Source organism: Chiloscyllium punctatum, chromosome 45 (genome assembly GCF_047496795.1).
Source record: "Chiloscyllium punctatum isolate Juve2018m chromosome 45, sChiPun1.3, whole genome shotgun sequence".
Lineage (NCBI taxonomy): Eukaryota > Metazoa > Chordata > Chondrichthyes > Orectolobiformes > Hemiscylliidae > Chiloscyllium > Chiloscyllium punctatum.
Window position 1 is genome coordinate 22,504,845 of NC_092783.1, and position 23,105 is coordinate 22,527,949.

A 23,105-nucleotide genomic window follows, 5' to 3' on the forward strand; every position below is an offset into this window, starting at 1 on the left:
AAGTCCTGCTAAGATTTGCTTTCCCAAAATGCAGCACCTCGCATTTATCTGAATTAAACTCCATCTGCCACTTCTCAGCCCAATGGTCCATCTGGTCAAGATCCTGTTGTAATCTGAGGTAATCCTCTTCGCTGTCCACTACACCTCCAATTTTTGTGTCATCTACAAACTTAGTAACTGCACCACTTATGCTAGCATCCAAATTATTTATGTAAATGTCAAAAAGTAGAGGACCCAGCACCAATCCTTGTGGCACTCCACTGGTCACAGGCCTCCAGTCTGAAAAACAACCCTCCACCACCACCTTCTGCCTTTGAGCCAGTTCTGTATCCAAATGGCTCGTTCTCCCTGTATTCCATGAGATCTATCCTTGCTAATCAGTCTCCCATGGGGAACCTTGTCGAATGCCTTACTGAAGTCCATATAGATCATGTCCACCACTCTGCCCTCATCAGTCCTCTTTGTTATTTCTTCAAAAAACTCAATCAAGTTTGTGAGACATGATTTCCCACGCACAAAGCCATGTTGACTATCCCTAATCAGTTCTTGTCTTTCCAAATACATGTACATTCTGTCCCTCAGGATTCCCTCCAACAACTTGCCCACCACCAACATCAGGCTCACCGGTCTATAGCTCCCTGGCTTGTCCTTACCACCCTTCTTAAACAGTGGCACCATGTTAGCCAACCTCCAGTCTTTTGGCACCTCACCTGTGACTATCAATGATACAGATACCTCAGCAAGAGGCCCAGCAATCAGTTCTCTAGCTACCCACAGAGTTCTCGGGTACACCTGATCAGGTATACCTGACGTATACTCTTCTCCTATGGTTACTCGAAACAGCTCCCCACAATCACTTCTTTCCTTATCTCCTTCCCTTATTTCTTATCTCTGCCCACGCTGCTTGTATGAGCCGGATCTTATTTATTTTCACTCAGTGACTGTGCTGCCAAGTTTCATGGACAGTTTCTCTAAATGTGGCCTGGCAAGATCTCTTACCTCACCTTACCAAACTCTCCTCATTAAATACTATCCCTCTCATCCAGTTCAAACCCTATCCTATTTCCTGTTGTTCCTGGAAGAATTCGCTACTCAGTGGATATTCCCCAAAACATCAGCATCCCTGCTGCCCAGGCCAGCTTTAAGTCTGCTGTGCTATTACAAAGGTGTGAAGACACATCTAGATAAAGTGGGTTGGATAAATCAGTTAAAAAGGAAGGTACCATAGAGACTGCAGCAGAAACTCATGGACATATTTTAGTAAAATGTATTATGAACAAATTTATGAGCAGAAGTTGGCCATTCGACCCATCGAGCCTGCTCTACCATTCAAACAGATCATGGTTGATCTAGTTGTGGCCTTCATTGTTTTCTTGTCTATTTTCCTTGACTCCCTTGTTAGTCTAATTCAAACTTCCAGAGTACTCAATGATCCTATCTCCACTGCTCTTTAGCGAAGAGAATTTCAAAGGCCAACAACCCTCAGAAACACAAAGATGTTTTTCATTTCTATCTTAAATGGGTGGTGCTGTCTTCATAAACTCTAGTCCTTAGTTCTATTCTCTCCTATGGGGAAATGCCTCTTCATTATGTGCCAACTGTGTTCAGGTTATTAACTAGTTCAATAAGAAAACCTCTCATTTCTCTAAACTTCAAATAGTGCAGGTGCAAACTTATCCAATCGTCCTTCTGAAGATAACCCCTTTATTCCAGGAAATAGTTGAAGAAATCTTCTGTGGACAGTTTCTGACACAATTATGCCCTTTCTTAAATAAAGTGACCAAAACTGGACAAAGTCAGATGTGGGTTCAGCTGCGTTTGTTGACACCACTTACAATTCACACACACTTACTTAAACAGGCTCGGGTTCAGATTTTTAACCAGATGTGGGATGCGAATGGGGATTGATATGGGGTAATGTGGCTGGGTGGAAGGAGAGAGTGTGCTCGGGTGAGGAGTTGGAACAGATGTGGGAACTAGGTAGTAGGGGAAGAGGGAAAGAGAAAGGAATCATCCTTTCCCACCTCCACTATCCCCACCTTTCCCCCACCTCTCCCACGTACACCACAGCCCTCACTCTATTCCTCATCCCTCATCCCCCCCTCTCCCTGACTCCCACATCCCAACCCTCACTCCCTGGCTCTCACTCTCCATCCCCACACTCTGGCCCTCTCATGCCCACTTCCCAGTCCCTACTCCCTGGCTCTTTCACTGTCCCCACCACTGCATTGCTGAACCCTATCTTAATATTGTTCTTCTTCTCTGTGCAATGCAGCCCTTGAGTAGGATGTCATCGAAATTGTACATCATGATGTGAAATTCAGAATTTGAGCACACATGCAGTTGTGGCTGTCAACAGAAATTGCCTTCAATAAAATGCTGGTCTTTTATTCTTCCTGGCAAAGTTCATATTTTCCCACTTCAGTCAAATTTTTCCCCATTCACTTAACCGTCTATATCTCTTTACAGACTTCTCATCTCCCCTTCGCAACCTACCTTCCAATATATCTTTGTGATCAGTAAATATAGCTACTATACATTTAGGAGCTTCATCAAAGTCATTGAGATAAATTAGAAAAGGTTGAGGTCCCAGCACCAATCTCTGTGCCACTCCACTCGTCACATCTTGCCAAACTGGAAACAACACATGCAGACTGTCTGTTTTCTGTAAGCTAACCAATCCTCTGTCCATGTTAAATGTTACCCAGTACACCACTGTTACTCCCTGGAGACTTTAATGTAGCACCCTGTCATCAACATATCTGATGTTGGAAATATCAACACTGACTCCAAGATACGCTGAATATACAGGGCTGGTTTTGCTCATGACCTTTTCTCCAATGGCATTGAAAGAAAATAGTAATAGTGGACATCCTCATCTACAACATTACCACTCAGCTGCAGAGCCACTGTGAGGGCTGGAGAGTGGGGCTTGTAGAATGAGGGAGTGAAGGTTGGGGAGTGGGCATCAGGGGGTGTTGAGGAGTGAGGGTTGGGAACTGAGGTTTGGAGAGTAGGGGAATGTGGGTCATGGAGCGAGGGTTAGGGCGTGAAGATCAGGGAGTGGGGCAGTGAAGATCAGAGAATGAGGATTCAGGAGCAGGGGAGTAAGGGCTGAGAAGGTAATGAATGGGTGTGGTGGAGTGAGGGTTGGAGATTGAGGAGTGGGGCAGTGAGGGTTGGACAACAGAGTGAGGGCTGTGGGTGTGTGAGGAGGAAGTGAGAAAGGGTGACCTCCACCTCCATCCCTCTCCACAAACCTGGCCCCCCACATCTCTTCCTACTGCTCACCCGAGGCCACTCTGCCCCCTCCCACCCTGGCCATGTCACCCCATATCCATCCCTGTTCACATCCGCATCTGGTTAAAAGCCTGAACTTGAACTAGTTTAAATGTGGGTGTGTGAATTCAAAATAGTGCTTAGCACATTTGTGCTGGTGTCAGAAACTGGCTACAAAAGTTTTCTTCAACAGTTTCCTTGAATGAAGGGGTTATCTTCAGAAGGAAGACTGGACAGGTCTACGGCTGCATGCTCTGAACTTTAGTGACATTAGAGGTGATCTTATTGAAATACTTAAAACCCTGGGAGCATTTGGCACTGTGGTATCTTCCTTTTTAACTGATTAACTGATAGCATAGCATTCTCAAAACTGGCCCAGACAGCAGGATGCTGGTGTTTTGGGGAATATCCACTGAGTTGCGAGTCCTTCCAGGAACAACAGGTAATAGGATGTGGCCTGAACTAGGTGGGAAAGATAGGTATTTAATGAGTTGACTTTGGTCAGGTGAGATAAGAGATCTTGCTAGGCCACATGGAGAAAACCTCTCCATGAAACTTGACAGCACAGGCACTCAGCCAAAAAAACATAAAATCCAGCCCGTTCAAACAGTGTGGGCAGAGACAAAAAATAAGATAAGGAAAGAAGTGATTGCGGTGCATTGTTTATAGTAACTACACCATTGAAGAGCATACATCAAGTAAGAATAGACTTCCAAGAAAAGTACAGCAATAATCAGTGGTGATTTCAACCTTCACAGTGATTACACAAATCTAATTGTTAGCTGCCCATTCACTTGGGCTGGAGACTTCACCACCTTTCACCCACATGCACCAGCACTAACAGCTGTGCCACACACTTTCACCTCACTCACTCTCTCTGATAACAGGCCACAGCAGGTGGAAAGAACCAGGATGCGTCCAGTCTTCCTGACATTAAGCTCCTCAGCCTCTATGTGCTGAGAGTCCTGGAGTTCGCATGCTTTATCTTCTTCCAATTCTCCCATTCCCCACTTCCCCCAAGCCTGCAGCCCTTTAATAAGTTCCTGAGTGTCCTTCCCATGGAAGCATCCATCCCCCACCTTGCAACCCCCTCCAGTACCACCCCCACCCCACCCTCAGTTTTGGAAAGACCTGATTGCCAGTCTGTGGTCCACCCCCTCCAACAACCTAACCAGACAGTCCCAGAGAGAAGTGCCATATTGTAAAGTGAAAGGTGTATCCTGACTAACCTTGACTAGTTAGTAGTGACCCTTTTTCACTCAGGCACATTATGTAGTGAGCTGGATAAAGGACCGAGAGTCCAGGGAAGATCCAACACAACTGTACTGCACACCTTCTCAAGGAAAGGGACTACTTCAGCAATCAGGATGTTGGTTTGAAATGTGTACACATCTGAATAAAGATGCACAATAAGGATGTTGTGGCCATTTCAGAGACATAGCTAGAGAAGGGACAGGAATGGTTGTTGTGGATTCTGGGATTTAAGTGTTTCAGTAAGAACAGAGAAGATGGTAAAACTGGGGGAGGTTGCATTGTTAATCAAGGGTAATACTACAGCAGCTGAGATAATGTTTGAGGACTCAACCACACAGGTAGTTTGGGCTGAGGTTAGAAACAGGAAAGGTGAGGTCATCCTGTTGGGAGTTTTCTCTAGGCCTCCAAATTGTCCCAGGAACGTTGAGAAAAGGGTAGCAAAGATGTTTCTCGATAGGAGCGACAGTAACAGGGTAGTTGTCATGGGGGACTTTAACTTCCCCAATATTGACTGGTTCAAGTAGTTTTGATTAGATTAGGTTTTGATTAGATTAGATAGATTGGCCAGTTTTTTGTTCTATGTGTGCAGGAGGCTTTCCTGACACAGTATGTAGATAGACCAACAAGGGGCGATGCCATATTGGATTTGTTACTGGGGAATGAATCCAGCCAGGTGTTAGATTTGGAGGTAGGTGAGCAACTTGGCGATGGTGACCATAATTTGGTTCTGTTTCCAAAAGCAATGGGCAGGGATAGGTATATACTGCAGGGAAAGAGGTATAACAGGGAGAAAGGCAATTATAATGCGATTAGGCAAGATTTAGGATGCATAGGATGGGGAAGGAAACTGCAGGGGATAGACACACTTGAAATGTGAAGCTTATTCAAGGAGTAGCTACTGAGGGACATTGATAAGTACATACTGATCAGGCAGGGAGGTAGTTGTCGAGAGACGGATCCATGGTTTACTAAAGAAGTTGAAGCTCTTTTCAAGAGAAAGAAGAAGGCTTATGTGAGGATGAGACGTGAAGGTTCAGTTAGAGGGTTTGACAGTTATAAGTTAGCCAGAAAAGATCTAAAGAGAGGGCAAAGAAGAGCCAGGAGGGGACATGAAAAGTTGTTGGCAGATAGGATCAAGAAAAATCCTAAGGCCTTCTATCGGTATATCAGGAATAAAAGAATGACTACTAGAGTAAGATTAGGGCCAATCAAAGTTGTGGAAAGTTGTGTGTGGAATCTGGGGACATAGGGGAAGCACTTAATGAATACTTTTCATCAGTATTCACATTGGAAAAGGGAAATATTGGTGAGAATACAGAGATACAGGTGACTAGATTAGATGGGATTGAGGTTGACAAAGAGGAGGTTTTAGCAATTTTGGAAGATCTGAAAATAGATAAGACCTCTGGGCCAGGTAGGATTTATCCATGGATTCTCTGGGAAGCTGGGGAGGAGACGGCAGAGACTTTGGCTTTGATATTTATGTTATTATTGTTGACAGGAGTTATGGGTACAGTGTTGGAAAAGGTTATAAGAGATAGGATTTATAATAATCTGGAAAGGAATAATTTGATTAGGGATAGTCAACATGGTTTTGTGAAGGGTAGGTTGTGCCTAACTAACCTTATTGAGTTCTTCGAGAAGGTGACAAAACAGGTGGATTAAGGTAAAGTGGTTGATGTGGTTTATATGGACTTCAGTAAGGCATTTGGCAAGGTTTCACACAGTAGGCTATTGACAAAATATGGAGTTTCGAGATTGAAGGTGATTTAGCAGTTTGGATCAGAACTTGGATAGCTGAAAGAAGACAATGGGTGGCTTTTGATGGGAAATATTCATCCTGGAGCTCAGTTACTAGTGATGTGTGGCAAGGATCTGTTTTGGAGCCATTGCTGTTTGTTTTTTATAAATGATCTGGATGTGGGCGTAGAAGGATGGGTTAGTAAATTTGCGGATGACTCTAAGGTAAGCAGAATTGTGAATAGTGCCGAAGGATGTTGTGGGTTACAGAAGGACATCAATAAGATGCAGAGCTGGGCTGAGAAGACGCAAATGGAGTTTAATGCAGAAAGGTGTGAGGTAGTTCACTTCGGAAGAAGTAACAGGAATGCAAAGTACCGGGCTAATGGTAAACTTCTTGACAATGTAGATGAACAGAGAGACCTCGGTGTCCAGGTGCATTAACCCCAAAAGTTGCCACCCAGTTTGATAGGATTGTTAAGAAGGCATATAGTATGTTGCCAATTATTGGTAGGGGGATTGAGTTTTGGAGCCATGAGGTCGTGCTGCAGCTGTACAAGGCACTGGTAAGGCTGCACCTGGAGTGTTGCATACAGTTCTGGTCACCGCATTATAGGAAGGATGTGGAAGCTTTGGAAAGGGTTCAGAGGAGATTTAGGGTGGATAGTGAGAGCCTTTTTCCTTGAATGGTGAAAGCTATCATAAGGGTACATAGCTTTAAATTGAGGGGTGATAGATTTAGGACAGGTATCGGGGTAGTTTCTTTACTCAGAGAGTAGTAGGGGCGTGGAACGGCTTGCCTGCAACAGTAGTAGATTCACCGGCGTTAAGGGCATTAAATGGGTATTGGACATATATATGGATTATAATGGAATGGTGAAGGTTAGATAGGCATCAGATTAATTTCATAGGTTGGTGCAACATAGAGGGCTGAAGGGCCTGTACTGACCTGTAACGTTCTATGTTCTATTTATCAGACTTAATAGAGTTTAATTAAAGTACAATAGTAGAGTCTGATAAATATTATTTTTCCTTGATAAAATCTTTCAAGCTCTATCAGTCTTTTCATAGAATGCTTCAATAAACAGTCTCAAATCTTTACTTCTGACATGCACACCCAAGGAGTCACTCCACCCTATTCCATGTGTATTTGAGCTGTTATTCTAAAATGACTGGTAGTAGCCTTTCAGTAAGGCTGGGCAGTGTTCCTTGATCTTTGAGGATTGGCTCATGTTTCAAGATTTGCAGTCATCAGTCATTTGAGGGTGTGTTAAGCTCAGTACCAAGGTTGGCTTCATGTCTCAATCAGGTTGCCTGCCCCCATCCATGCACTGAGGGAGGCTCTCTACCTCAGTGAGAGAGCTCTGGCTACTGGGGCCTTGTTCCTCTACAACATCTCAGCTGGAGTGCTGCAGTAAATGCCTCAGGAAAGGGACTGTCATTTTCCTGGCCTGTGGGCTGGAGCATCACACTGGGCCCTTCAGGGCGATTACTTTTCTCCACCTCTTTCAGGGCAGTTACGCACTGAGGCCTTACTCTCCCGGCCAGGCTGGGGGTGGGGACCAGCCGTGAGTTCAAACCCCTACTAGGATTGGACTTTTCGGAGGTCACAGTTCTTAGCCACAAGAAAACTGTAGAAGCCCTAAACAACAGCAGCTGTCAAAACAGTGAAATGAAAGAAGCAGAGGAAGGTGTATTTTGATGGGAAGGTGAATGTGGTAGTATATGAAGTCGGGTCGTGCAGCAGGTCTGTCAGCCAAAACATTCCTGTCACCCAGGTATTCAGCTCTCCATTATGGTGTGGGTAAGGCAAGCCTGTCAGTATAGAAAGTTATATTGCATTCTGGGAAGACCCGATGATATCACATGAACGAATGAAAGGCAAATGGAGCCCAGAGCCTTAGCCACCAGTTCCATCTGCTTTTCGAGGGAATGGAGGAAGCAGACACCAACCCAATACTGTGGCCCCTGCTGATCCAGTGTCAGCCCTGTCACTGTTCCTGTTTCAATCCTGATCCAGTGTCTGCACCAGTCACCGTTCCCCATCCCGGTGCTGATCCCAGGCGAGCCCCGACACTGTTCCCGATCCTGAGTCAATGCCATCCCTGGTTACTGATCCTGTTTCTGATCTTGGGTATGCCCCAGCCGCTGCTCCTGGTCCTGACACGGTGCCAGTTCCAGTCAGAGATTTGATTTGGTTTGATTAATTATTGTCACATGTCATGAGACACAGTAAAAGGTATTGTTTTGCATCTTATTCAGGCATATTATACCTTGGAGAAGTACATCAGGGTAATAGAACAGAACGCAAAGCACAGTGTTAGAGCTATAGAGAAGAAGCAGAGAGAAAAACTTTAATATTGGAGAGGTTCATTCAGAAGTCTGATAACAGCAGGGAAGAAGCTGTTCTTGAATTTGTTAGTTTTTTTAAAGTTTTGTATCTTCTGCCCAATAGAAGAGGGTGGAAGACAGTATAACCAGGGTGCAAGGGGTCTTTGATGACGTTGGTTGCTTTCCCGAGACAGCAGGAAGTTTAGATGGAGTCAAGGGACGGGAAGCTGCTTTGCATGACGGGCTGGGCTGTGTTCACAACTCTCTGTAATTTCTTGCAGTCTTGGGCAGAGCAGTTGCCATACTGGACTGTGATGCACCTGCATAGGATGTTTCCAGAGTGCATCTATAAAAATTAGTACGAATCTTTGTGGACATGCCAAATTTCCTCAGCCTTCTGAGGAAGTAGTGGTGTTGGTGTGCTTTTTTGAGCGTAACACATATGGACCAGGACAGATTGTCGGTGATATTTACTCCAAGGAACTTGAAGGTCTTGACCATTTCCACCTCAGCACCATTGATACAGACAGGGGCATGACCTACACTCTGCTTCCTGAAGTCAGTTACTAGCTCCTCCATTTTGCTGACATTGAGGGAGAGATTGTTGTCTTCACACCATGTCACTAAGCTGTCTATCTCCTTCCCGTACTTTGTCTCATTGTTGTTTGGGGTCCTATCCACTATGTGGTGGTGTCAGCAGCATGTTTGTAAATGAAGTTAGAGGAGAATTTGCCCACCCAGCTGTGAGTGTGTAAGATGTACAGTAAGGGGCTGAATATGCAGCATTGAGGGGCACCACTGTCAAGGATTATGGTGGAGGAGGTGTTGCTGCCTTTTCTTACTGTTTGTGGTCCAAGAGTCAAGAAGTCAAGGATCCAGTTACAGATTGGGGGAGGAGAGTTCCTAGGTCTTGGAGTTTGGAGATGAGTTTGGTTGGAATTATGGCATTGAAGACAGTGTTGTGGTCAATTAGTAAGAGTCTGTACCCGATCCAAATCCAGATCCCGGCCCTGTCACTGATCCAGGTCCTGGCCGTGACCAGTTCCTTCTGATGCATCGACCTCAGTACAAAGCAGCTTCATTGGAGATGTAAACACTACTCATTCTGAAACAATGTGGCTGTTAGCTCATGGCCAGGCAATTCCAGGCCTGTCTCATTTTGATGGGAAGTTGGTTGTCCACAGCCCGGCTGTATGAATACTCAGTTGGAGACAAAAACAACTACAGGTGCAGGAATCCCAGGTAGACAAGCAAGAGGCTGGAAGAACACAGCAAGCCAGGCAGTATCAGGAGGTGGAGAGGTCAATGTTTCGGGTGTAACCCTTCAGGACTGGGGGTGGGTGTGGGGGGAGCTGCAGATAAATGGGTGGGGGGGCAGGGTGGTGAGGTGTATGAATACTGTTTGCTGCAGCTCTGAGGTTTGCAAATTGCAGAACCCAGCTAGATTTAAACTTGGCTTCTACACTCGCGTTTTCTTTTGTATCCATGCCCCATGAAAAATATATCAATATTTCTGTAACAATCCTGGAGGTTATGGGTCACCTGACCACAGCCAGACCTTTGCTAATGGCAGTATGTATCTCCAACTGGGTCAGCACCAACCCGTCTTACCCCCTGCACCAGTCAAGCCACTATGGCACCACACAGTCCACAGCCCAGACTGCAGATTTAGATTAGATTACATTACAGTGTGAAAACAGGCCCTTCAGCCCAACAAGTCCACACCGACCCGCCAAAGCGCAACCCACCCATACCCCTACATCTACCCCTTACCTAACACTACGGGCAATTTAGCATGGCCAATTCACCTAACCTGCACATCTTTGGACTGTGGGAGGAAACCGGAGCACCCGGAGGAAACCCACTGCAGAGGTACAAAACCCCTGAATGCCCCAACCAGATGCCTGACTGTGACGAATCCCGTGTAACTGGTGAGACAAGGCATACATGCTGTGAGCATGCAGGTAGGTGCTTAATGAACAAGCAAGTGAGCAGCCTGCGAGGGTGCAGCCATGAATTTATGGAATAGTGGAAGAGGGGCCGAATGGCGTACTTCCGCCCTGATCCATATGGTCTCATGTCAAAAGCTAATGGCCAAAGACAGGCATGAGCTATTCAGGATGACCTGAGAGCTGACAAAGTCACGACTGAAGTTTGGGTTGAGCATTACCAACAGCAGGACAGACTCAAGGACAATTCATAGAGAGGGCAACAGGATGATTCAGTCCACAACCATCGCAAACATAGATCCATTTCAATTTCTGTGGATGAAAATGTGCTGTATTGGTATTCAAGCTTGTCATTCCATGAGGATGATGAGAAGGGTACAGTTTTTCAAATGGAACTCAAGTTAAAGTGGCTTAGAATCAGCTGGCCAGAGCAAACAGCCAGTACCTGTGTGTGTAGGAAAATCAGAATCTGAGCATCTGAAGTGAGAATCTGTGTTGACGTTAATAGAAGGTGGAACTTTGAGAAGGACTCAATGGGTAGATATTATGAGAAGGCAAAAGTGAGTATTACAGATGCTGGAGATTAGAATCAAGAGTGTGGTGCTGGAAAAGCACAGCAGGTCAGGCAGCATCTGAGGAGCAAGAAAATCAATGTTTCTGGCAAAAATCCATCATCAGGAATGAGGCTGGGAACCTAGGGGGTGGAGAGCTAAATGGGAGAGGGGTGGGGCTGGGGGGAAAGGTAGGTGGATGGAGGTGAGGGGAAAGGTGATAGTTCGGAGATGAGGGTGGAGCAGATAGGTGGGAAGGAAGATGGACAGGTGGGACAGGCCATGAGGACACTGCTGAGCTTGAAGGTTGGAACTGGGGTAAGGTGGGGGAGGGGAAATGGGGAAACTGGTGTTATCCACATTGATGCCATAGGGTTGAAGGGTCCCAAGGTGGAAGATGAGGCGTTCTTCCTCCAGGTGTCGGGTGGTGAGGGTTTGGTAATGGAGGAGGCCCAGGACCTGCATGTCCTTTGCAGAGTGGGAGGGGGAGTTGACGTGTTCGTCCATAAGGCGGTGGGGTTTGTTGGTGCAGGTGTCCGGGAGACGTTCTCTAAAGCACCCTGTGAGTAGGCTCCTGTCTCCCCAATGTAGAGGAGACCACATTGGGAGCAACAGATACAGTAATTAACGTGTGGAAGTGCAGGTGAAACTTTGATGGATGTGGAAGGCTGCTTTGGGGCCTTGGATGGAAGTGAGGGGGGAGGTGTGGGGCGCAGGTTTTGTAATTCCTGCGGTGACAGGGGAATGTGCCATCAGAAGGTTCATACAAGGAGGAATGACAGGGCCACACAGAATTGAAGGGAACAGAGAGAGTTGTCCATCAGCACCTGTGGGCAATGGTAATTATAGATGGACTGAAACCCTGCCACAAAAGATGGCCGGGAGAGTCGATGGAGACTTGTCGCTTGACAGGAGTAAAGTACTCACCATGGCACCTATGGGAGAAAAACAAATACTCCTCAAATAGCTCAGAACACATGCCTCCATGCTGTTTCTCCACTAGCGCATGTTGATCTGCAAATTTGTCAGTTGAATATTTGAGTTATTCGCATTACCTACTGCTTTATTGGGTTTTTTATTCATTGCATTTGCTCTATGATGTGGGTCTGGACTTGCAAGGGCAAGCCAGACATTCAGCTATTATTCCACGGAGAAGATAAACTGTCTAAACTTTTCTATTTGTGTTTTGCTGTCTTGAGAACAGTACCTCTATTAGCAAACCTTTGGTATGCTTTTATTTCAGACACCGAGCCTTAATCGTGAGAAATTCACAAGAACTAACAAGTACCTTTGAGGCAAGACCTGTCTTAATAATGAGGTTAAAAGTAAGAAAGAAAGAAACATATAGAAAGTGTTCATAAATTGTTAGTGAGGAATATTTTGTCTACCTCAGGTTGCTGCATGTTCAGAAGCATACCCAGGCTAGCCTGTACCTCAGTGCAGAGCAGATTTGCTACACTAGTACGGTTAAGGGACATTAGTTATATGGAGATGTTCAAGAATTAGTCTCTTTAGACCTTGGGTAGGTTAAGGGAGATGTTCAAAATTTCAAAGAAGTTTGAAAGTGTCAATAAGGAGATACAAGTTTACATTAAATATCAAAAAAAATGTGGTGTCAAAAATACAGCAATTAATCGCTGTTATGGCATTTAATGCATGATATGAGAGTGATGGCTACATAGTTAACTGTAACTTTCAGATACTGGATTAGTGGTGCTGGAAGAGCACAGCAGTTCAGGCAGCATCCAACGAGCAGCGAAATCAACGTTTCGGGCAAAAGCCCTTCATCAGGAATGAGGGCTTTTGCCCGAAACGTTGATTTCGCTGCTCGTTGGATGCTGCCTGAACTGCTGTGCTCTTCCAGCACCACTAATCCAGTATTTGATTTTCAGCATCTGCAGTCATTGTTTTTACCTTGTAACTTTCAGAACTGAGTTGAATGAATATTTGAAAACAGAAATATTGCAGGACTATGGGCAAACAGCATGGAATGAGGTGAATTGAGCTTTCAATGAGCTAGTACAGGCAGGATGAACTGTATAGCCTCCATTTGTATCTTTGATGAAATGCAGTCTGAAGAAATGTTGAAATGAGAATGTTCCAAACTCTGATCCCACATAGTCATTGCCTTTGGCTGAAGCTGAGGACCTGCTGAGTTCCATATCCATGTTCAACATCTCCAACCACTAATCCAGTGTTCCCACCTTTTCCCACAAATTGAAATTAGAAACTTATCATAAGTCTTTAGTGTGAGCTGTGAGAATGGAGTGGGTGAGAGCAGGGACCTGTTACAACCTGAGTACAGCTGTTCTAATGCAGCCACTGCTCCATGGCAACCATTGCTGCCTCTGAGTTCCGCAATCCAAAATGTCAGCTCCCCAAATTTGGGAAGCTAATTATTCTGTCTCTTCCACCTTGTGAGTCAGAGGAACAGCATTGACAATAGTTTATCAAGGTCAACATGATGAGAATCTTCCCCAGATCCACATTGTCAAACGAATCATGAAGATAAATACTTCTGATTCATAGCACATGTCCTTTTATGATCACTAATGCATTAGTACACTTTGATCACTAATGCATAAATAGGAATAATGGCAGCAATCTCAATAAGAACCGTTGTGTTGTTTTTATTATACTTTCTCAGTCTTTATGTAGTGTAATAAAATCAAACCTCACACTTTATTATCTTTCCTTATTATCTATAACTGTTCAAACACAAGATATCTGTAGGTTTCTGTCTTATTGTTATTCCTGTATTATACTTGTCTCTGTCCAATATTTATAGACATTATAATCTGAAAAGTTGTAATTGGAACAGTGGATATATGGAGACGACAGCAGATGAGATTAAAGATATAGACCATTATTCAGAGCAGTTGGACTTGTGTCAGGAGATCTCATGATGATCAGTTCTGCAGACACTACTTTTCCATCTAAGTTTTAAACAGTTTGAATAAAGGCTAAGAGAGAATGATGTTAAAATTTTCATGATACCAAAATAGAAACTGAGCGAATTTAGAAAAATACAGAAATGTGTAAACATTGAAATGTAGAAACCTTCAAGCCTGCTCCACTATTCAATACAATCGTGGCTGATCATGCAATCTCAGTATCCCACTCCTGCCCTCCCCCCCCCCCCCCCCGTACCCCTTGATCCCTTTAGCCCCAAGGGCCATGTCCAGCTCCCTCTTGAATCTATGGAATGAACTGACTCCAACAGTTTCCTGTGGGAGAGAATTCCACAGGTTCACAACTCTCTGAGGGAAGAAATTCTTCCTCGTCTCAGTCCTGAATAGCTTACCCCTTATTCTTAGACTGTGACCCCTAGTTCTGGACATCCCAACATCGGAAACATTCTAGCCTGTCCATTCCCGTTAGTATTTTATATGTTACTATGAGAGTTCCCCCTCCGTCTTCTAAATTCTAGTGAATACAAGTCCAGTCAATTCAGTGTTTCCTCATATTTAGTTCTGTCATCCCAGGAATCAGTCTGGTGAATCTTCACTGAACTTCCTCAATAGCAAGAATGCCCTTCTTCAGATTAGGAGACCAAAACTGCACACAATACTCAAGGTGTGGCCTCACCAAGGCCCTGTATATCTGCAGCAAGACACACATACATCAAAATGCAAAACCTCTCGCCATGAAGGCCAGCATGTCCGTGTTCAGCGATTGTTCCGCCATGACACCCAGGTCGCGTTGCACCTCATCTTTTCCTAAATTGACACTGTTAGGGACATTAACAAGATGGGAAGCAGTCGAATGAATGACAGATCAAATTCAATGTCATTAAATGTAAGAAGATAGAGTTTCACAGGAGGGTCCACAAGAGGATGTTTCATGGGAGAAGCAAATAGTAACAACTCCACTCCTCTCAGAGAATTGTGGGCCTTTGGAAATCTGTCTCAGAAAGCAATGAAAAAATGGCCACTGAATATTGGTCAGACAGAAATAGAGAATCAGATAAGGGAACCAAGACAGTTGAGAATGTGGAATTTGAAACAAACAGATTCATCATGATCTTATTGAATGATTGACAGGCTCCAAGGGGCCAAATGACCTACTTACACTGTGAATGCGAGTGTTTATACGCCTGTTCATAAGTAACTCAGGTCCTGCCACTCAATGGGATTGTCTGGCTTCACAAAGATAAGGTGTTATTGATAATAACTCTCATACCTTAAACACATGATTGCCATCTCATCCACAGACATCCACTCCCTCCACCACTGACACTCTGTGGCTGCAGTAATTCACCGAGGATCCTCAGTCAGCACCTTCCAAACCCATGACCACTTCCATCCACAAGGACAAGTGCAGCGGATACGTGGCAACACCACTATCTTCAAGTTCCCCTCGAACTTGGAAATATGTCTCCGTTGCTTTACAGTTACTGGATCAAAAACCTGAAATACTCCCTAACCGCATTGTGGATCAACCTACAACACACGGACTGCAGTGGTTCAAGAAGGCAGCTCACTACCACCTTCTCATGGGTGACTGAGGGTGGGCAACAAATGCTTGGCTAGCTAGTGATGCCCATGTCCCACAAGTGAATTTAAAAAAGGATTACACTTCAAAGTTCCTGTTAGATAAAACATTTGAATTCTGCACTCATGAAATAAAACTAAAGAATGTAAGTATGTTGCTTCTTTAGAAATGTTAAATCTTCAATCAATAGCAGATAGAATGGTTTTTCAAAGATAGTCCTGCCTATTCATCAAAAGCTGTGACAGCCAACTTCAGAACTGCACTACTGAAACGTTTCAGTCAAAACGTCAGTACCAGGTGAAACATGGTTTCGTACAACAGGTTTGCGGACAGGAGGTGTAGCCCTCCATCAGAATAAATGAAACATAGCCTCTAACCAATCATATATTATCTATAATGAATACAGCATTGGGCTGCACAGAGTAAAGGTTTGGATTCTTCTGCACTTTAATAAGTAGTGGAGACAATTCCTGAGATATTTGAATGCGGAGAGTGATATTACAAATACAAGTTGTTGTGAACCTCAATTCTTTTCAGCTTTGACCAGCTGTTCCTAACTGGAGACCATTTCTCTTCAGAATGGCAGAGTCTGGGAGAGATAAAGACAGTTCCATCCAGAACATCCGCACTGTGTACAGTATCAAGAACCCTGAGGAGAAAGTAAAGTTTTATAACACATGGGCAACAAGATATGAAAAGGTGATCTTGTCCTGTCAATCTCTCTCTTTGCTTTAATTCTCTGCTCCTGGCATCATTTTCAGCTTGAATTAGCTCCGTTTGACATATTCATTTCATTTCCTGACAAGTCATAGAATACAAGCTATCATCAGCCGATCACCTATGACAATTGCAAGACTCAGATACATCAGATTGCATTCACAAGTATTTCTAAACAACCTGTTCAGAGACATTATTATTCTGCCTCTGTAGCAGGTGGGACTTGAACCCAGACCTCCTGGCTCAGAGACATGGGCATTATCACCATGCCTCGTGGTCCCTGGATTGATGCTGCTTGTTTGTATGGGAAGTGAAGGTTGTAAACATTAACTTGAAGGTTAACTCCCCTTGTCGGGAGAGAAGAAAAGGGACATAGACAAGTTATGATACATCGATAGGAAAGAAAGCCATAAAGCTAATGCTTATGTTATTACTCACTAAAAGCATAATAATTAATGGCTGTATGTTGGCCTTTAGTGCAAGGGGATTGAAGTGCGAGAAGTAGAGAAGTCTTGTTGCAATTGTACAGAATGGTGAGACCACACCCAGAATACTATGTGAAATTGTGGACCCAATATTTAAGGAAGGATGCTCTGACATTGGAGATGGTACTGTAATGGTCAAGTGGTTGGTCCCCAGGATGTGAGGCTTGTCATGTGATAAGAAGCTGAATAAATTCGACCAATATTCTCTGGAGTTCAGAAGCATTAGAGTTGATCATACAAGAATCATGGCCTTATCAGAATAGACACTGAGAGGTTGTTTCATCCAGCTGGGAATCTAGAACATGGACCCAAATTCCCAGGATGAAAGGACCGTCATTTAGGATTAGGATAAGGAGAAATTTCTTTGCTCAAAAAATTCTGAGCCCACTGAGTTGTGGATGCTTCATCATTGAAGTATCTAAGGCTGAAATAAACAGTTGTTTGGTTTGTTGAGGAAATTGAGGGATATGGGAAGTGGGTGGGAAACTCAGATTGAAGTCTAAGATTAGTTACTGTGGTATTGTTTATTGGAGCAGACTCAATGGGCCAAATGCTTTCTCTGTAATGCAGCTCTGGAGCCACATTAGAACAATTTCTCTAGCACTGTAATATTGTAAGTTAGGAAATAGAACTGAAAAATGCAAGATATTAAAGTTTTACTGAGATTCATGGAAACACTGACTAAGTATTGTTCTGTATGTTCTTACAAACCTGTCAATGAAGGGAGAACAGAAATGAATGCAGTATTCCAAAAGTGGCCTCACCAATGTTCTGTACAGCCACAAGACCTCCCAACTCCTGTACTCCATGTAGTGGCCAGTAAAGGAAAGCATACCAAAGGCCTTCTTCACTATCCTATCTACCTGCGACTCCACTTTTAAGGAAATATGAACCTGCACATCAAAGTATTTTTGCTCAGCAATGCTCCCCAGAACACTACCATTAAGTGTATAAGTCCTGCCCTGATTTGCTTTCCCAAGATGCAGCACCTCGCATTTATCTAAACTAAACTCCATCTGCCACTTCTCAGCCCATTGACCCATCTGCCATACAGTCATAGAGTTGTACAGCACAGAAACAGAACCTTCTGTTCAACTCGTCCATACCGACCAGATATCCTAAATTAATACAGTCCCATTTGTCAGTACTTGGCCCATATCCCTCTTAAACCCTTCCTATTCATATACCCATCCAGATGCCTTTTAAATGTTGTAATTGTACCAGCCTCCACCACTTCCTCTGGCAGTTCGTTCCATACACACACCACTGTCAGCATGAAAAAGTTACCCCTTAGATTCCTTTTAGATCTTTCCCCTTTCACCTTAAATCTGTGCTCCCCTAGTTTTGGACCCTGGGAAAAATTACCTTGTCTATTTATCCTATCCATGCCCCTCATGATTTGATAAACCAATATAAGGTCATCCCTCAGCCTCCGATGCTCCAAGTAAAACATCCCCAGCCTATTCAGCCTCTCCTTATAGCTCAAACCCTCTAACCCCGGAAACATCCTTGTAAAAATTTCTGAACCCTTTCAAGTTCAACAACATCTTTCCAATAGCAGGGAGACCTGAATTGAATGCAGTATTCCTTCTTCACTGTCCTCTCTACCTGCGGCTCCATTTTCAAGGAAACATGAACCTGCACATCAAAGTATTTTTGCTCAGTTATACTCCCCAGGACCCTACCATTGAATGTATAAGTCCTGCCCTGATTTGCTTTCCCAAAATGCAACACCTCACATTTAGCTAAGTTAACCTTCATCTGCTACTCTTTGGCCCTTCAGCCCATCTGATGAAAGTCCTGCTTTCCTCTGAAGCAATCCTCCAGTCTTTGAGCCTCTCACCCCTGGCTGTCAATGATACAAATATCTTAGCAAGGATGCAGCAATCAATTCCCTAGCTTCCCAGAGTTATCTGGGATATAGCTGATAAGATCCCTAGGATTTATTCCACCTTTATGTTTTAAGACATCCAGCATCTCCTCCTCTGTAATATGGACACTGCTTCACTACTTATTTCTGCAAGTTCTCTAGCTTCCATGTCCTTCTCCACAGTAAATATTGACACAAAATACTTGTTTAGTATCTCACTCATCTCCTGTGGTTCCACACATAGATGACCATGTGATCTTTGGGCCCTATTCTCTACCTAGTTACTCTTTTGTCCTTAACATATTCTTGTAATCTCTTTGGATTCCCCTTAAGCCTATTTGCAAAGCTGTCACATGTCCCCTTTGTGCCATCCTGATTTCCCCCTTGGGGATACTCCTGCTGTCTTTATTCTCTTCTAGGGAATCACTTGATCCCAGATGTCTATACCTGACATACAGCTGCTCCTTTTTCTGAATCAGAGCCTCAATTTCTCTTGTCATCCAGAATTCCCTACACCTACCAGCCTTACTCTTTGCACTAACAGGAACCGATTGGCTCTGAATGCTCCTTGTCTCATTCATGAACGCCTCCCACTTTCCAACCATCCCTTTACCTGTGAACAGCCTTTCCAAATCAACTTTTGAAAGTTCTTGCCTAATACCATCAGAACAAAGAATGCATTTGAATCATGTTGAAATGTTTGAGGATTTGGAAATTGAGAAATAGTTGTTGCGAAAGACCAGTCCTCTCAATGAACTTCAAATATGTTGGAAAGATGCCAGATGACACTGAGCGACTGCATTTATAAAAGGAAGATCAACAATTTTTAAGATCGTTTTCAACAGATTCTTGCTAATTTTGTCATGATCAGGGGTCTTAGTGGTCTTGAGTGATTTGATGATTTTCAGTAGGAGTTAAAAACAGTGGGCAGAATTTTGCCTGACTCTGACCGATGCAGACAAGAAAAGTGTGTAAATCAGTGAGACTTCAAGTGAGGCCCTTCTTGATGTCAAGACCAAAAAGTTGCACTTTCCAACCGAGTCCTGCTCGTGAGCAATGAGAGGCTTGTTAACATGAAGTGTCACTTATTATCACAGTCACTATTAACTGATCTTTCCTTATTAATATACACTGTCCCATTCACACCAGTCATTTATCATAGAACCCTCACAGTGTGGAAGCAGGTCATTCGGCCCATTGAGTCCACACCGACCCTCCAAGGATTATCCCTCTCAGACCCACCCTATTCATATAGCCCTACGTTTCCCATGGCTAACCCAGCTAACCTGCACATCATGAGCAATTTAGCATGGCCAATCCATCGAACTCACACGTCTTTGGACTGTGAGAGGAAACCGGAGCATCCGGAGGAAACGCACACAGACATGGGGCAAATGTGCAAACTTCAGATAGACAGTCACCCGAAGGTAGAATCGATCCTGGGTGCCTGGGTCTGTAAGGCAGCATTGCTAACCACTGAGCCACCATGCTACACCCTAAGTCCTATTCTCCCACTCCTTGCAGGGGTAGTCCTCACCTGCTTTTGGGGTGCCATGGAACTTTGACATTGGATCTTGATCTGAGGGACATACAGCAGCAGAGATGGTAAGTGCTGCATGAGAACTGAATCCACAGCATCCCAACTGCATATCACCCCCCTGAAAGGAATCATTACATATAGCAGGCTGGTGAATTCTAACATTTCAAATGGGAAAGAAATCAGTTCCATGCTCCTATGCACTGTTAACAAGACCTTCTATCTCTGATGGGGATAGGTAATTGACTGAGTTTTGCCAGAATATTGTTAGCGTCCGTTGCTTTTGCAGTGTTCAGTGCCCCCAACCATGTCTTAACGTCATGTGGAGTGAATCGGATTGGCTGAAGACTGGTATCTGTAATGCTTGGGAGTATTAGGGGAGGCTGAAATGGATCACCCACTTGGCACTTCTGGCTGAAGATTGTTTGCGAAAGCTTCAGCCTTACTTTTTGTACAGGTGTGCTGGCATCTTCCATCATTGAGAATGGGCATATTTGTGGAGTCTCCTCCAGCAGTGAGTTGTTTAATTATCCACCACTATTCACCACTGGATGTGACAGGAGTGGGGAGTGTACATCTGATCCATGGGCTGTGGGGTCACTTAGCTCTATCTACATGGTATTTGGCATGCAAGTAGTCCTGATGGTATCTTCACCAGGCTGACACCTAATTTTCAGGTACGCCTGAGTAATCTCCTGACTTCCCCTCTTCCTCTCTCCATTGATCCTCTGGCTTGGTGGTAATGATTGAGAGGGGGAATGCTGAGCAATGAGGTACAATTCTGCTGCTGTTGACGATGATGGGTGCCCAGTCTTGAGTTGCTAGGTCGGTTCAAAGTCTGTCTGATTTAGCATGATGATAACACCATACAACATGATGGAGGGTGTTCTCAGTGAGAAAGCAGGACTTCGTCACCACAAGGACTGTGCTGTGGGCAGTACTACCGATATAATTGTAGACAGATGCAAATGCAGCTGGCAGATTAGTGAGGATGTGGTCACATATGTTTTTCCCTCTTGTTGGTTCCCTCACCACCTGCCACAGATTCAGCCTAGCAGCTATATCCTTCAGGACCTGACCAGCTCGATCAGTAGCGGTGCTGCTGAGGTACTCCTGTTGGTGGACATTGAAGTCCCCCACCCAGAGTACAATCTGCACCCTTGTAGTCAGCTGTCAGTGTGACAGGACATAGCCAGAGATGATAATACTCTCTGGGACAAGGTTTGTAAAAGTATGATTCCGTGAGAGAGACTATGATCTGGACTCACGTGAACACACATTTCCTAAAGGACATTAGTAAACTAGATGGCTTTTTATGAAGTTTAAATTGTTTTCATAGTCATCACTAAACTAGTTTTTTTTTACTTTAAAGCTGAAGGCTTTCATTAACTGAACTCAAATTGCACCGTTTGTCACGGTGGGATTTGAACCCAAGCCCCAGATCATTAGCTGGTGCCTCAGTATCGTTCAGTGACAATAGTACTACACCACTGTCTCTCCTCATCTATACCCCGGCACACTCGTGCAACATGACTTGATTCGCTCCCAAGTGCACAAGGAAAACAATTGTGTCCTTCACTATTGAACACTTCTCTGATGGGAATTATCAAATGAAATTAATAAAGATAACTTTTTTCCTTTTTTAAGGATCTTGCATTGATAAATTATCAGGCTCACACCTTTGCTGCTGAGATACTGGATCCTGTATTTCCCAAAAAGCGAGAAGATGCTCTCGTCCTTGACATTGCCTGTGGAACAGGAGGGGTTGCTGAACAGGTATCAGACCAAGCATCAATCAAATCAACACATGTTTATTTCAGGTTCTTTTGTTATATATAGAATTAGAGATAAATGGTAATCTTCCTTCTGACCTGCTCAGTAAGCTTGATCTGTATGCTATGATTGACAGTCCCAGTTAATGTTTGAAGCTATCAGTGATTTCAGATGTTGTCGGCCACATGGAACTGGGGGAGGACAGTTACAATGGAGACCTGCTGAACCATGTGTTATACCAGCTGACATTATTACTGGACAGGTCAGATCCCAGACTAGAACCTGGCTACATCGATCATGCTTTGGTTTGTTTTGGTATTAACAAAGTTATAAGTGCTCAATGCCACAAGATAGTTTCTTATCAAAACAAATGAAGACAAAATAGAATAAACAAAACTATCTACTGATAATACAAATTTGAAGATTTCTAATTGTACAGTAAAAGTATCCTTTCACGACTTCTGAAAACACTCCTTTATAAATTGAAAAGACACAAATAGCTTTTCAACAGTACCAAAAACCTCATTCCTGAAGAAGGGTTTATGCCCGAAACGTCGATTCTCCTGTTCCTTAGATGCTGCCTGACCTGCTGCGCTTTTCCAGCAACACATTTTCAGCTACCAAAAACACATCCCTGGGACAGCACACAAAACACCATTCATGTAGAGTCCTGTTATGAAACATCTCTTTAGGTTTAAGTCTCTTGTGATTTCAGCTTTTAAATGCAAATAACCTCTTCCTGGGGTATTAGATACCTGCTTAAAATTACTAAACTTTAAGTAACCTCTTCAGTGTTTTATCCCAACATTTCTAGTCTGGGATTAACACCCACTGTTCACTCTAAAGTAACTGAGTTCACAATATATCCATTCTTTTTCAGGAGTAGCAGTCTACATAACCATTCTATTTGAAAGGCTTCACAAGAATGTTCTGAACTCAAAGTTAAACTAAAAAAACTTCTCTCCCTGAGCCATGGCTGTTTTCTTTAAACTTTAAAAAAGCAAATTCCAGGTGACTTCAAAAACACTTAAAAATCTGGACACCCCGTTATTTAGTTTGCTTAGTCACAAAACAGTCTAAAATAAATAAAACATTAGAAGTGCAAACAAAACCCATTGATTCTAA

At 43.8% G+C, this 23,105-nt stretch overlaps 2 protein-coding genes across 3 annotated transcripts in view; one reads left to right on the forward strand and one right to left on the reverse strand.

Moving 5' to 3' along the window:
• The window catches only part of LOC140467087 (methyltransferase-like protein 27), an 80,311-nt gene that overhangs the window by 56,738 nt on the left and 468 nt on the right, over positions 1 to 23,105 (reverse strand). The gene's annotated exons all lie outside the window — the stretch shown is intronic.
• LOC140467086 (methyltransferase-like protein 27) overlaps positions 1 to 23,105 on the forward strand; it is a 53,845-nt gene that overhangs the window by 15,372 nt on the left and 15,368 nt on the right. For both annotated transcript variants that reach the window (XM_072563145.1, XM_072563144.1), the window contains exons 2-3: positions 16,177 to 16,297; positions 21,855 to 21,983. In XM_072563145.1, coding sequence (XP_072419246.1) covers positions 16,178 to 16,297; positions 21,855 to 21,983 — 249 coding nt within the window. In that variant the 5' untranslated portion in view covers position 16,177. The remainder of the gene's footprint in view (positions 1 to 16,176; positions 16,298 to 21,854; positions 21,984 to 23,105) is intronic.